The sequence below is a fragment of the Eschrichtius robustus genome, chromosome 10 (assembly GCF_028021215.1).
Source record: "Eschrichtius robustus isolate mEscRob2 chromosome 10, mEscRob2.pri, whole genome shotgun sequence".
NCBI classification, from domain to species: domain Eukaryota; kingdom Metazoa; phylum Chordata; class Mammalia; order Artiodactyla; family Eschrichtiidae; genus Eschrichtius; species Eschrichtius robustus.
Genome location: NC_090833.1, coordinates 43,072,317 through 43,087,119, shown reverse-complemented (window position 1 = coordinate 43,087,119; position 14,803 = coordinate 43,072,317). Strand labels below are relative to the sequence as shown.

At 35.1% G+C, this 14,803-nt stretch overlaps 1 protein-coding gene across 4 annotated transcripts in view; it reads left to right on the top strand.

Annotated features, from left to right (window-relative positions):
• VPS13A (vacuolar protein sorting 13 homolog A) overlaps nucleotides 1-14,803 on the top strand; it is a 258,051-nt gene that overhangs the window by 76,179 nt on the left and 167,069 nt on the right. For all 4 annotated transcript variants that reach the window (XM_068551844.1, XM_068551843.1, XM_068551845.1 and 1 more), the window contains exon 23: nucleotides 9,313-9,451. In XM_068551844.1, the coding sequence (XP_068407945.1) occupies nucleotides 9,313-9,451 (139 nt within the window). The remainder of the gene's footprint in view (nucleotides 1-9,312; nucleotides 9,452-14,803) is intronic.

The following is a 14,803-nucleotide window of genomic DNA, read 5'->3' as shown; positions in this document are numbered from 1 at the left end:
TACTTAAGTATGCTAGAATCTAGGATGTTACAGGGTACCAAAAAAAAAAGGTGATATTACTCTGAGAGAAGAAATGGCTAACTTCCCTTGCTTTAGATTGCTCTGTTAGTCTATGATTAGGGAGAATTCATGTCCTGTAATGTAGGGAATATGTACAGCCTAGCAGAAATTAAAGCAGTTGGTTAAAATGTCTATATATAGACAGATAATGGAATGCAAGAGTATGAGAGATTAATCCAGTGTAACAGTCAGCAAACTTTTTCTTTAAAGGGCCAGATATTAAATGTTTTAGGCTTGAAGTTGTATTGTCTGTCACAACTACTCAACTCTGCTATATGAGCATGAAAACAGCTATAAACAGTACATAGTAAGTGGGCATGGCTGTATTCCAGTTAATACTTTATTTACAAAAATAGGCAGCAGGCTGGATTAATCCATGGCCATATTTTGCCAAACTCTGGTTCAGTGCATTACAGCCAGACACAACCAATAAAGGGAGAAGACACCAGGAAAGCCTTTTGTACTAGTATTCTTATGATACTAAAAGGGCTATAAGTTAGGACCAGAAAATTGTGCCTAAACTAATCACAAGCAGAAACTATAATGATTTAGAAAGATGAAATCTGAGAAGCATTTGATTTCAGTTTTGTAAGTTGTGAGCAATATAAAGTGGATATGACATTATATAAAATCCTGGAACTCTACAAGTATCAGGCAACTTCCTTTGAAGTTTGAGCTTAAAAAGTTTAAGGCAGATAAAAGGAAATCCTCTGTTATTTGGTAGGTAGTATTTTGGCACCTGTCATCCTCAGGTTGTTAAGCTGGCATATTTAAAGATATTGAAAAGAAGTTTAGGTACATTAATGAGACAGATCTATAATATGTACCTGTTAAATTAGGATGTATGGGATTAGTTACAAATATTTAGGTTACTAGAGGTAAAAGAAAGCTTATAATTTTCTCAAGGAATTCAGGTATTTTTTAGCAGTCATTGTGTGTGATTGAAAAAGTAAGTTATAAAAATGCAGGGGTAAAAATGGTGACCGAAAACTTATTCTCTCTTTGATGTCAGTCTCTTTTTAAATTATTATTACTTTTTAAAGACTTTCTTCATATTGCAGCAGTTTTAGTGTCACAAAAAAGTTGATAGGAAGCTACAGAGATTGCCCATACACCCCCTGCATCCACCCATGCATAGCCTTCCCATTAACAACATCCCCCACCTAGTGGTACATTTGTTAGAGTTGATAAACCGACATTTACACATCATAATTACCCAAAGTCTATAGTTTACATTATGGTTCACTCTTGGTGTTGTACCTTGAATGGGTTTGGACAAATGCATGATATGTAGCCATCATTATAGTATCATATAGAGTTTATCATACAGAGTATTCTTACTGCCCTAGAAATCTTCTGCTCATCCCTCCCCTATCACACTCAAGCCCTAGCAAGCACTGATCTTTTTACTGTGTCCATAGTTTTGCCTTTTCCAGAATGTCATATAGTTGGAATTATAGAAGAGAAAGGCTTTTCACATTGACATCTTTCACTTAGTAATATGCATTTAAGGTTTCTCCCTGTCATTTCATGACTTGAGAGCTCATTTTTTTTTAGTGCTGAATAATATTCCATTATCTGATGTATTACAGTGTATTTATCCATTACCTACTGCAGAACATCTTGGTTGCTTCCAAGTTTTGGTGATAAAATTAGAATATAAAATTTTTGTGGATAAACTTGATTCATATAAAATTATGAGAAAAGCTGTTATAAACATCCATGTGCAGGTGTTTGTGGGGACATAACTTTAAATTCCTTTGGGTAAATATCAAGGAGCACAATTGCTGGGTCATATGGTAAGAGTATCTTTAGTTTTGTAACAGACTTCCAGACTGTCTTCCAAAGTGGCTATACCCTTTTGCATTTCAGTCATCAGTGATTGTGAGTTCCTGCTGCTCCACATCCTTGCCATTATTTGGTGTTGTCAGTATTCCTGATTTTGGTTATTATAGTAGGTGTGTAGTAGTATCTCATTCTTATTTTGATTTTTGATTCTCTGATTATATATAATGTGGAACATCTTTGCTTATTTGCTATCTATGTATCTTCTTTGATGAAGTGGCTCTTAAGATCTTTGGTCCATTTTTCAACCAGATTGTCTTCTTATTATTGAGCTTTAAGTATTCTTTGAGAGCTCTACCCACCACCAACAGTACCTCCCATCAGGAAACTTGCACAAACCTCTTACATAGCCTCATCCACCAGAGGGCAGACAGCAGAAGCAAGAAGAACTACAGTCCTGCAGCCTGTGGAACAAAAACCACATTCACAGAAAGATAGACAAGATGAAAAGTTAGAGGGCTATGTACCAGATGAAGGAACAAGATAAAACCCGAGAAAAATAACTAAATGAAATGGAGATAGGCAACCTTCCAGAAAAAGAATTCAGAATAATGATAGTGAAGATGATCCAAGACCTCAGAAAAAGAACGGAAGCAAAGGTCAAGAAGATGCAAGAAATGTTTAACAAAGACCTAGAAGAGTTAAAGAACACCTAGAAGAATTAAAGAACAAACAGAGACGAACAGTACAATAACTGAAATGAAAACTACACTAGAAGGAATCAGTAGCAGAATAACTGAGGCAGAAGAACGGATAAGTGACATGGAAGACAGAATGGTGGAATTCACTGCCATGGAACAGAATAAAGAAAAAAGAATGAAAAGAAATGAAGACAGCCTACAGCCTAAGAGACCTCTGGGACAACATTAAATGCAACAACATTCGCATTATAGGGGTCCCAGAAGGAGAAGAGAGAAAGGGCCTGAGAAAATATGAGAAGAGATTATAGTCGAAAACGTCCCTAACATGGGAAAGGGAATAGCCACCCAAGTCCAGGAAGCGCAGAGAGTCCCAGGCAGGATAAACCCAAGGAGAAACACGCCGAGACACATAGTAATCAAATTGACAAAAATTAAAGACAAAGAAAAATTATTGAAATCAACAAGGGAAAAATGACAAATAACATACAAGGGAACTCCCATAAGGTTAACAGCTGATTTCTCAGCAGAAACTCTGCAAGCCAGAAGGGAGTGGCATGACATATTTAAAGTGATGAAAGGGAAGACCTACAACCAAGATTACTCTACCTGGCAAGGATGTCATTCAGATTCGACGGAGAAATCAAAAGCTTTACAAACAAGCAAAAGCTGAGAGAATTCAGCACCACCAAACCATCTCTACAACAAATGCTAAAGGAACTTCTCTAAGTGGATAACACAAGAGAAGAAAAGGACTTACAATAACAAATGCATAACAATTAAGAAAATGGTAATAGGAACATACATACCGATAATTACCATAAACGTGAATGGATTTAATGCTCCAACCAAAAGACACAGGCTCGCTGAATGGATACAAAAACAAGACCCATATATATGCTGTCTACAAGAGACTCACTTCAGACCTAGGGACACATACAGACTGAAAGGGGATGGAAAAAGATACTCCATGCAAATGGAAATCAAAAGAAAGCTGGAGTAGCTATACTCATATCGGATAAGATAGACTTTAAAATAAAGAATGTTATAAGAGACAAGGAAGGACACTACATAATGATCAAGGGATCAATCCAAGAAGAAGATATAACAATTATATATGCACCCAACATGGGAGCACCTCAATACATGAGGCAACTGCTAATAGCTATAAAAGAGAAAATAGACAATAGCACAATAATAGTGGGGGACTTTAACACCTCACTTACACCAATGGACAGATCATCCAAACAGAAAATTAATAAGGAAACACAAGCTTTAAATGACACAATAGACCAGATAGATTTAATTGATATTTATAGGACTTTCCATCCAAAAACAGTAGATTACACTTTCTTCTCAAGTGCGCACGGAACATCCTACAGGATAGATCACATCTTGGGTCATAAATCAAACCTCAGTAAATTTAAGAAAATTGAAATCGTATCAAGCATCTTTTCTGGCCACAAAACTATGAGATTAGAAATCAATTACAGGGAAAAAAACGTAAAAAACACAAACACATGGAGGCTAAAGAATACGTTACTAGATAACCAAGAGATCACTGCAGAAATCAAAGAGGAAATCAAAAAATACCTAGAGACAAATTACAATGAAAACACGATGATCCAAAACCTATGGGATGCAGCAAAAACAGTTCTAACAGGGAAGTTTATAGCAATGCAAGCCTACCAAAAGAAACAAGCAAAATCTCAAATAAACAATCAAACCTTACGCCTAAAGGAACTAGAGAAAGAAGAACAAACAAAACCCAAAGTTAGCAGAAGAAAAGAAATCATAAAGATCAGAGCAGAAATAAATGAAATAGAAACAAAACAATTAGCAAAGATCAATAAAACTAAAAGCTGGTTCTTTGAGAAGATAAAACAAAATTGATAAACCATTAGCCAGACTCATCAAGAAAAAGAGGGAGAGGACTCAAATCAATAAAATTAGAAATGAAAAAGGAGAAGTTACAACAGACACTGCAGAAATACAAAGCATCCTAAGAGATTACTACAAGCAACTCTATGCCAATAAAATGGACAACCTGGAAGAAATGGACAAATTCTTAGGTATAACCTTCCAAGACTGAACCAGGAAGAAACAGAAAATATGAACAGACCAATCACAAGTAATGAAATTGAAACTGTGATTAAAAATCTTCCAACAAACAAAAGTCCAGGACCAGATGGCTTCACAGGTGAATTCTATCAAACATTTAGAGAAGAGCTAACACCCGTCCTTCTAAAACTCTTCCAAAAAATTGCAAAGGAAGGAACACTCCCAAACCCATTCTATGAGGCCACCATCACCCTGATACCAAAACCAGACAAAGATACTACAAAAAAAGAAAATTACAGACCAATATCACTGATGAATATAGATGCAAAAATCCTCAACAAAATACTAGCAGATAGAATCCAACAACACATTAAAAGGATCACACACCATGATCAAGTAGGATTTATCCCAGAGATGCAAGGATTCTTCAATATACGCAAATCAATGTGATACACCATATTAACAAACTGAAGAATAAAAACCATATGATCATCTCAGTAGATGCAGAGAAAGCTTTTGACAAAATTCAACACCCATTTATGATAAAAAATCTTCAGAAAGTGGGCATAGAAGGAACCTACCTCAACATAATAAAGGCTATATATGACAAAACCACATCAAGCATCATTCTCAATGGTGAAAAACTGAAAGCATTTCCTCTAAGATGAGGAACAAGACAAGGATGTCCACTCTCACCACTGTTATTCAACATAGTTTTGGAAGTCCTAGCCACGGCAATCAGAGAAGAAAAAGAAATAAAAGAAATACAAATTAGAAAAGAAGAAGTAAAACTGTCACTGTTTGCAGATGACATGATACTATACATAGAGAATCCTAAAGATGCCACCAGAAAACTACTAGAGCTAATCAATGAATTTGGTAAAGTTGCAGGATACAAAATTAATGCACAGAAATCTCTTGCATTCCTATACACAAATGATGACAAATCGGAAAGAGAAATTATGGAAACACTCCCATTTACCATTGCAACAAAAAGAATAAAATACCTAGGAATAAACCTACCTAGGGAGACAAAAAACCGGTATGCAGAAAATTATAAGACACTGATGAAAGAAATTAAAGATGATTCAAACAGTTGGAGGGATATACCATGTTCTTGGATTGGAAGAATCAATATTGTGAAAATGACTATACTACGTAAAGTAATCTACAGACTCAATGCAAGCCATATCAAATTACCAATGGCATTTTTTACAGGACTAGAACAAAAAATATTAAAATTTGTATGGAGACACAAAAAAACCGTGAATAGCCAAAGCAGTCTTGAGGGAAAAAAATGGAGCTGGAGGAATCAGACTCCCTGACTTCAGAGTATACTACAAAGCTACAGTAGTCAAGCCAATCTGGTACTGGCACGAAAACAGAAATATAGATCAATGGAACAGGATAGAAAGCCCAGAGATAAACCCATGCCCCTATGGTCAACTAATCTATGACAAAGGAGGCAAGGATATACAGTGGAGAAAAGACAGTCTCTTCAATAAGTGGTGCTGGGAAAACTGGACAGGTACATGTAAAAGAATGAAATTAGAACACTCCCTAACACCATACACAAAAATAAACTCAAAATGGCTTAGAAACCTAAATGTAAGACTGGACACTATAAAACTCTTGGAGGAAAATATAGGAAGAACACTCTTTGACATAAATCGCAGCAACATCTTTTTTGATCCACCTCCTAGAGTAAAGGAAATAAAACCAAAAAGAAACAAATGGGACCTAATGATACTTAAAAGCTTTTGCACAGCAAAGGACACCATAAAGAAGACGAAAAGACAACCCTCAGAGTGTGAGGAAATATTTGTAAATGAATCAACCGACAAAGGATTAATCTCCAAAATATATAAACAGCTCATTCAGCTCAATATTAAAAAAACAACCCAATCCATAAATGGGTAGAAGACCTAAATAGACGTTTCTCCAAAGAAGACATACAGATGGCTAAGAAGCACATGAAAAGCTGCTTGACATCACTAATTATTAGAGAAATGCAAATCAAAACTACAATGAGATATCTCCTCACACCAGTTAGAATGGGCATCATCAGAAAGTCTACAAACAATAAATGCTGGAGAGGGTGTGGAGAAACGGGAACCCTCTTGCACTGTTGGTGGGAATGTAAATTGATATAGCCACTATGGAGGACAGTATGGAGGTTCCTTAAAAAACTAAAAATAGAATTACCATATGACCCAGCAATCCCACTACTGGGCATATACCCAGAGAAAACCATAATTCAGAAAGATACGTGCACCCCTATGTTCATTGCAGCACTATTTACAATAGCCAGGTCATGGAAGCAAGCTAAATGCCCATGGACAGACAATTGGATAAAGAAGATGTGGTACATATATACAATGGAATATTACTCTACCATTAAAAGGAACGAAATTGGGTCATTTGTAGAGACGTGGATGGATCTAGAGACTGTCATACAGAGTGAAGTAAGTCAGAAAGAGAAAAACAAATATCGTATATTAATGCATATATGTGGAACCTAGAAGAATGGTACAGATGAACCAGTTTGCAGGGCTGAAGTAGAGATGCAGATGTAGAGAACAAACATATGGACACCAAAGGGAGAAAGTGGCGGGGGGTGGGGGTGGGATGAATTGGGAGATTGGGATTGACATGTATACACTGATGTGTATAAAATGGGTAACTAATAAGAACCTGTATAAGAAAATAAATTAAAAAAAATTTTTTTTGAACTTTTTGGATAATAGGTCTTTATGAGTTCTATCTTTTGCAAATATTTTCTCCAACTCTGTGGCTTGTCTTCTAATTCTCTTGGCATTGTCTTTTGTAGAGCAGAAGTTTTTAATTTTTTTTGGCCCCGGCATGTGGGATCTTAGTTCCCCGACCAGGGATCAAACCTGTGCCCTTTGCAGTGGAAGCATGGTGTCTTAACCACTGGACTGCCAGGGAAGTCCCAGAAGTTTTTAACTTTAATCAAATCCAGTTTATCAATTATTTTTTTCATAAATTGTGCCTTTGTGTTGTATCTAAAAAGTGATCATCTAAAAAGTATCTAAAAAGGTCATCTAGGTTTTCTTTGATTTATCTTTTTGGAGTTTTATAGTATTGCATTTTAAATTTAGGTCTGTGATCCACTTTGTATTAGCTTTTGTGAAGGGTGTAAGGCCTGTCTGAATTAATTTTTGCATGTGGATATTCATTTACTCCAGCACCATTTGTTGAAGAGAATGTCTTTGTTCCATTATTTTGCCTTAAGTCCTTTGTAAGCGATTCAGTAGACTATATTTATGGAGGTCTATATCTGCACTCTCTATTCTGTTCCATTGTTCTCTTCCATTGATCTGTTTGTCTATTCTTTTGCCAGTAGCACAGCATCTTGCTTAGTGTAGCTTTACAGTAAGTCTTGAGTCAGGGAATATCAACCCTCCAACCTTGCTCTTCTTCAGTATTATGTTGGCTATTCTGGGTCTTCTGCCCCTCCATTTAAACTTTAGAATCAGTTTGTCAATATCCATTAAATAACTTGATGGGATTTTGATTGTGATTGCATTGAATCTATATAGATCAGTTTGCGATGAACTGACATCTTGACAGATTGAATCTTCCTACCCTTGAATGTGGAATATTTCTTCATTTATTTAGTTCTTTATTATCAGAGTTTTACGGTTTTCCTTATATAGATCTTGTATTTATTTTGTTAGATTTATACCTAAGTATTACTTTCTTGGGGTGCTAATGTAAATGGTATTATATTTTTAATTTTAGATTATACTTGTCCATTGTTGGTATATAAGAAAGTAATTCACTATTACATATTAGCCTCATATCCTACAACTTTGCTGTATTGGCTTATTAGTTTCAGGAATTTTTTTCTAGATAATTTACATAGATGATCATGTTGTCCGTGAACAAAGACAGTTTTATGTTTTCTTTACCAATCTGTATGCTTTCTATTTTCTTTTCTTGGCTTACTGCTTTTAAGGACTTTCAGTGTGATGTTGAAATGGAGTGGTGAGAGGGAAATCTTTGTTTTGTCCCTAATCTTAGTGGGAAAATATTGAGTTTCTCACTATTAAGTATGATGTTAGTAAGTTTTTCAAAGATATTCGTCATCAAGTTGAGGTAGTTCTTCTTTGTTCTAGTTTACTGTGAGTTCTTATGGTGAATGGGTGTTGGATTTTGTTACATTCATCTACTTATATGAGTGTGATTTTTCATTCAGATCTGATTTTTAAACCTGGTTTTAAATATATAATCACTCGGACAAGTTACTTGTACTTGCCAACCTTAGTTTCCTGATAGGAACCATGTACATATGGGAACTTATAAGAAACAGCAAGCAGAAATAGGTTGTCTGCCTCATAGGTGTGAGAATTATTTATGATAATGCATATCAAGTGCTTTCCTTAATGCCTGTCTGTAATAAACACTTCATAAAGAGTAATTGTCAACTGGCATTGGCAAAATAGTAGAGGGATAGTAAACATAATAACAATAGAAAATAAGCCTTTGAAAAATAATGACATTAGTTCAGCTAATGAGATTGGTTAATAAGGTAAAATGATGGGAATTTGACTGTAGATTGTGAGATAATTTGTCCCATGGACTGTGTAGATAATATTTAGTACTTAAAATCACATTTTATTATTCTTAGATAATTTAAGATGAACAGTCATCTTTTTATAATGATTTCTGCTTTTTGAAACAGATTCAAGATTTTTGGAAACTTACCACTGGTTTCTTTACAAATCTCAGATAAAAAACTGCAAGGGATTTTGGAATTGATTGAAAGCATCCCAAAACCCCCACCTGCAACTGAAGTAAATGTCCCTGTCAAACCATTTCAGGTAATGTATTTTCAAAATTATTGAAAGCACGCATTAAAAAAGAAAATTCCACAAACAATATTTGTAACAGCCACAGAAATTTTGGGTAGAACAATTGAATTCATTGTGAATAGACTTTTTAAATTACATATTGAAAGACAGAATGATGAAATAGTAAAAGGTGAAAATAGTAAACAAAAGAATGAAATAATAAGTCTACCTTTCTTCACTTTTCCAGTCCCTCTCCTCAGTGGTTAACTACTGCTTCTCTAGTTTTTTGAAAATGTTTATAGCATATACTAATACACACACATACAGACATGCATGTCTCTGTGTGTATATGCATGTATGTGTTTATATATATTCTTATGTTCCTAAAATTTTCATAAATGGGATCATTATACTTATGGTTTTGAATCGGTATTTTTTTCACCATTATTATCATATATGTTATGTACCTTAGAGCTGTTTACCTATTAAGCACATACAGTTCTGCCTTTTTCTTTCTTACGGTGATACAGTATTGAATTGTGTGAGTGTACCATCCTTTGCCTGATGTAAAGGCATCTTCTTCTGATCAGTGTTCATATTGTTATGACTATTTTTAGTTATAAAGAAAAAACACTGCTTTGAACTTCCTCGTTACATATATTTGAGTATGTTTTTATCCATTGCATACATTTCTAGTAGTGGTATTGTTGAGTAAAATATGTGAATTTAATTTTTTTCAAATTTTTTTTTATTGGAGTATAATTGCTTTACAATGTTGTGTTAGTTTCTGCTGTACAGTGAAGTGAGCCAGCTATGTGTATACATCTATCCCCTCCCTCTTGGACCTCCCTTCCACCCCCAGCCCCATCCCACCCATCTAGGTCGTGACAGAGCACGGAGCTGAGCTTCTGTGCTTTATAGCATGTTCCCACTAGCTATCTGTTTTATGCGTGGTGGTGCATATATGTCATTCCTAATCTCCCAATTCATCCCACCCTCTCCTTTCCCCACTGTGTCCCCTTTTCCGTTCCCTACATCTGTGTCTCAATTCCTGCCCTGCAAATAGGTTCATCTGTACCATTTTTCTAGAGTACATATATATGCGTTAATATATGATATTTGGTTTTTTTCTTTCTGGCTTATTTCACTGTGTATGAGACTCTAGGTCCATCCACATCTCTACAGATGGGAACTCTCCTTCACTGTCAGTGGGAATGAAAATTGGTACAACCACTATGGAGAACGGTATGGAGGTTCCTTAAAAAACTAAAAATAGAACTACCATATAACTCAGCAATCCCACTACTGGGCATATACCCTGCGAAAACCATAATTCAAAGGGACACATGTACCCCAATGTTTATTGCAGCACTCTTTACAATAGCCAGGACCTGGAAACAACCAAAATGTGCATTTTATATTTCAATGAACTTGGCCAAATTTCCTTTCTCAGTTGACTACTAATATTCAGTCCCACGAACAGTAAATGTTGTTTCTCTGTTTCCCTGTTCTCGTTAGTCTTGAGTATTAACGAATGTTAAAACTTATTCTATTAAATGAAAATTTTATCTTCTGGTTTTGGTTTACATTTCTTTATGAGTAAGATAGGACTTATTTTCCTAAATTTGTTGGTTATTTGAATTTCTGCTTTTGAAAACTGCTGTTTATGTCTTTTATTGGGTTATGGTTTTCCAATTAAGGAAATTATCATTGTTTGTTATTACAGATACTTTCCCCCCAATTTGTTTTTTTATTTGGTACATTTATTTTTGCCATGCCGAAGCTTTTACTTTTTGCATAGTCAAAATTACTAGATTTTTTTTCCTTCATGACTTCTGTTTTTTTACCTCTTATCAAGACAATTTCAAAATAAAATATCCATTCATGTTTTTCTCTTTTTTAAATTCTGATTTCTCTTTTCTTGTTTAACTTTTCTTTTGAAATAATTTTAAACTTACAGAAATATTGTAAAAATAGTGCAAAGAACTTTTTCCCTCAAAACATTTGAGAGTAAGTTGCTGACATGTTGTGCCACTACATTGAACACTTTAGTGTTTTACAATATTTTCTCATAGTCTGTTGTTGAGATTTTTATTTTCTTTTTAAAAAAATATTTATTTATTTTTTCTTATTAGTTACCCATTTTATACACATCAGTGTGTACATGTCAATCCCAATCTTCCAAATCATCACACCACAACCCCCACCACCCCGCCACTTTCCCCCCTTGGTGTCCATACGTTTGTTCTCTACATCTGTGTCTCAATACCTGCTCTACAAACCGGTTCATCTGTACAGTTTTCTAGGTTCCACATATATGTGTTAATATACGATATTTGTTTTTCTCTTTCTGACTTACTTCACTCTGTATGACAGTCTCTAGATCCATCCATGTCTCTACAAATGACCCAGTTTCGTTCCTTTTTATGGCTTGAGTAATATTCCATTGTATATATGTACCACACCTTCTTTATCCATTCGTCTGTCGATGGGCATTTAGGTTGCTTCCATGACCTGGCTATTGTACTGCAATGAACATTGGGGTGCATGTGTCTTTTTGAATTATGGTTTTCTCTGGGTATCTGCCCAGTGGTGGGATTGCTGGGTCATATGGTAATTCTATTTTTAGATTTTTAAGGAACTTCCATACTGTCCTCCATAGTGGCTGTATCAATTTACATTCCCACCAAACAGTACAAGAGGGTTCCCTTTTCTCCACACCCTCTCCAGCATTTGTTGTTTGTAGATTTTCTGATGATGGCCATCCTAACTGGTGTGAGGTGATACCTCATTGTAGTTTTGATTTTCATTTCTCTAATAATTAGTGATGTTGAGCAAATTTTCATGTGCTTCTTGGCCATCTGTATGTCTTCTTTGGAGAAATGTCTATTTAGGTCTTCTTCCCATTTTTGGATTGGGTTGTTTGTTTTTTTAATATTGAGCTGCATGAGCTGTTTATATATTTTGGAGATTAATCCTTTGTCCGATGATTCAGTTGCAAATACTTTCTCCCATTTTGAGGGTTGTCTTTTTGTCTTCTTTCTGGTTTCCTTTGCTGTGCAAAAGCTTTTAAGTTTTATTAGGTCCCATTTGTTTATTTTTGTTTTTATTTCCATTACTCTAGGAGGTGGATCAAAAAAGATCTTGCTGTGATTTATGTCAAAGAGTGTTCTTCCTATTTTTTCCTCTAAGAGTTTTATAGTTCCCGGTCTTACATTTAGCTCTCTAATCCATTTTGAGTTTATTTTTGTGTATGGTGTTAGGGAGTGTTCTAATTTCATTCTTTTACATGTAGCTGTCCAGTTTTCCCAGCACCACTTATTGAAGAGACTGTCTTTTCTGCACTGTATATCCTTGCCTCGCTTGTCGTAGATAAGTTGACCATAGATTTGTAGGTTTATCTCTGCGCTTTCTATCCTGTTCCATTGATCTATATTTCTGTTTTTGTGCCAGTACCGTATTGTCTTGATTACTGTAGCTTTGTAGTATAGTCTGATGTCAGGGAGTGTGATTCCTCCAGCTCCATTTTTTTCCCTCAAGACTGCTTTGGCTATTCGGGGTCTTTTGTGTCTCCATACAAATTTTACTATTTTTTGTTCTAGTCCTGTAAAAAATGCCATTGGTACTTTGATAGGGATTACATTGAATCTGTAGAGTGCTTTGGGTAGTATGGTCATTTTCACAATATTGAGTCTTCCAATCCAAGAACATTGTATATCTCTCTAACTGTTTGAATCATCTTTCATTTCTTTCATCAGTGTCTTATAGTTTTCTGCATACAGGTCTTTTTTCTCCCTAAGTAGGTTTATTCCTAGGTATTTTATTCTTTTTGTTGCAGTGGTAAATGGGAGTGTTTCCTTAATTTCTCTTTCAGATTTTTCATCGTGAGTGTATAGGAATGCAAGAGTTTTCTGTGCATTAATTTTGTATCCTGCAACTTTACCAAATTTATTGATTAGCTCTAGTAGTTTTCTGGTGGCATCTTTAGGATTCTCTATGTATAGTATCATGTCATCCGCAAACAGTGACAGTTTAACTTCTTCATTTCCAATTTGTATTCCTTTTATTTCTTTTTCTTCTCTGATTGCCGTGGCTAGGACTTCCAAAACTATGTTGAATAACAGTGGTGAGAGTGGACATCCTTGTCTTGTTCCTGATCTTAGAGGAAATGCTTTCAGTTTTTCACCATTGAGAATGATGTTTGCTTTGGGTTTGTCGTATATGGCCTTTATTATGTTGAAGTAAGTTCCCTCTGTGCCCACTTTCTGGAGAGTTCTTATCATAAATGGGTGTTGAATTTTGTCAAAAGCTTTTTCTGCATCTACTGAGATGATCGTATGGTTTTTATTCTTCCATTTGTTAATATGGTGTATCACATTGATTTGCGTATATTGAAGAATCCTTGCATCTCTGGGATAAATCCTACTTGATCATGGTGTATGATCCTTTTAATGTGTTGTTGGATTCTGTCTGCTAGTAACAAAATTTTGTTGAGGATTTTTGCATCTATATTCATCAGTGATATTGGTCTGTAATTTTCTTTTTTTGTAGTATCTTTGTCTGGTTTTGGTATCAGGGTGATGGTGGCCTCATAGAATGGGTTTGGGAGTGTTCCTTCCTTTGCAATTTTTTGGAAGAGTTTTAGAAGGACGGGTGTTATCTCTTCTCTAAATGTTTGATAGAATTCATCTGTGAAGCCATCTGGTCCTGGACTTTTGTTTGTTGGAAGATTTTTAATCACAGTTTCAATTTCATTAGTTGTGATTGGTCTGTTCATATTTTCTATTTCTTTCTGGTTCAGTCTTGGAAGGTTATACCTTTCTAAGAATTTGTCCATTTCTTCCAGGTTGTCTATTTTATTGGCATAGAGTTGCTTGTAGCAGTCTCTAAGGACGGTTTGTATTTCTTCAGTGTCTGTTGTAACTTCTCCTTTTCATTTCTAATTTTATGGATTTGAGTCCTCTCCCTCTTTTTCTTGATGAGTCTGGCTAATGGTTTATCAATTTTGTTTATCTTTTCAAAGAACCAGCTTTTTGTTTTATTGATATTTGCTATTGTTTTCTTTGTTTCTGTTTCATTTATTTCTGCTCTGATCTTTATGATTTCTTTCCTTCTGCTAACTTTGGGTTTTGTTCTTCTTTCTCTAGTTCCTTTAGGTGCAAGGTTAGATTGTTAATTTGAGATTTTTCTTGTTTCTTGATGTAGGCTTGTATAGCTATAAACTTCCCTCTTATAACTGCTTTTGCTGCATCCCCTAGGTTTTGGATCATCGTGTTCTCATTGTCATTTGTCTCTAGGTATTTTTTGATTTCCTCTTTAATATCTTCAGTGATCTCTTGGTTATTTAGTAACGTATTTTTTAGCCTCCTTGTGTTTGTGTTT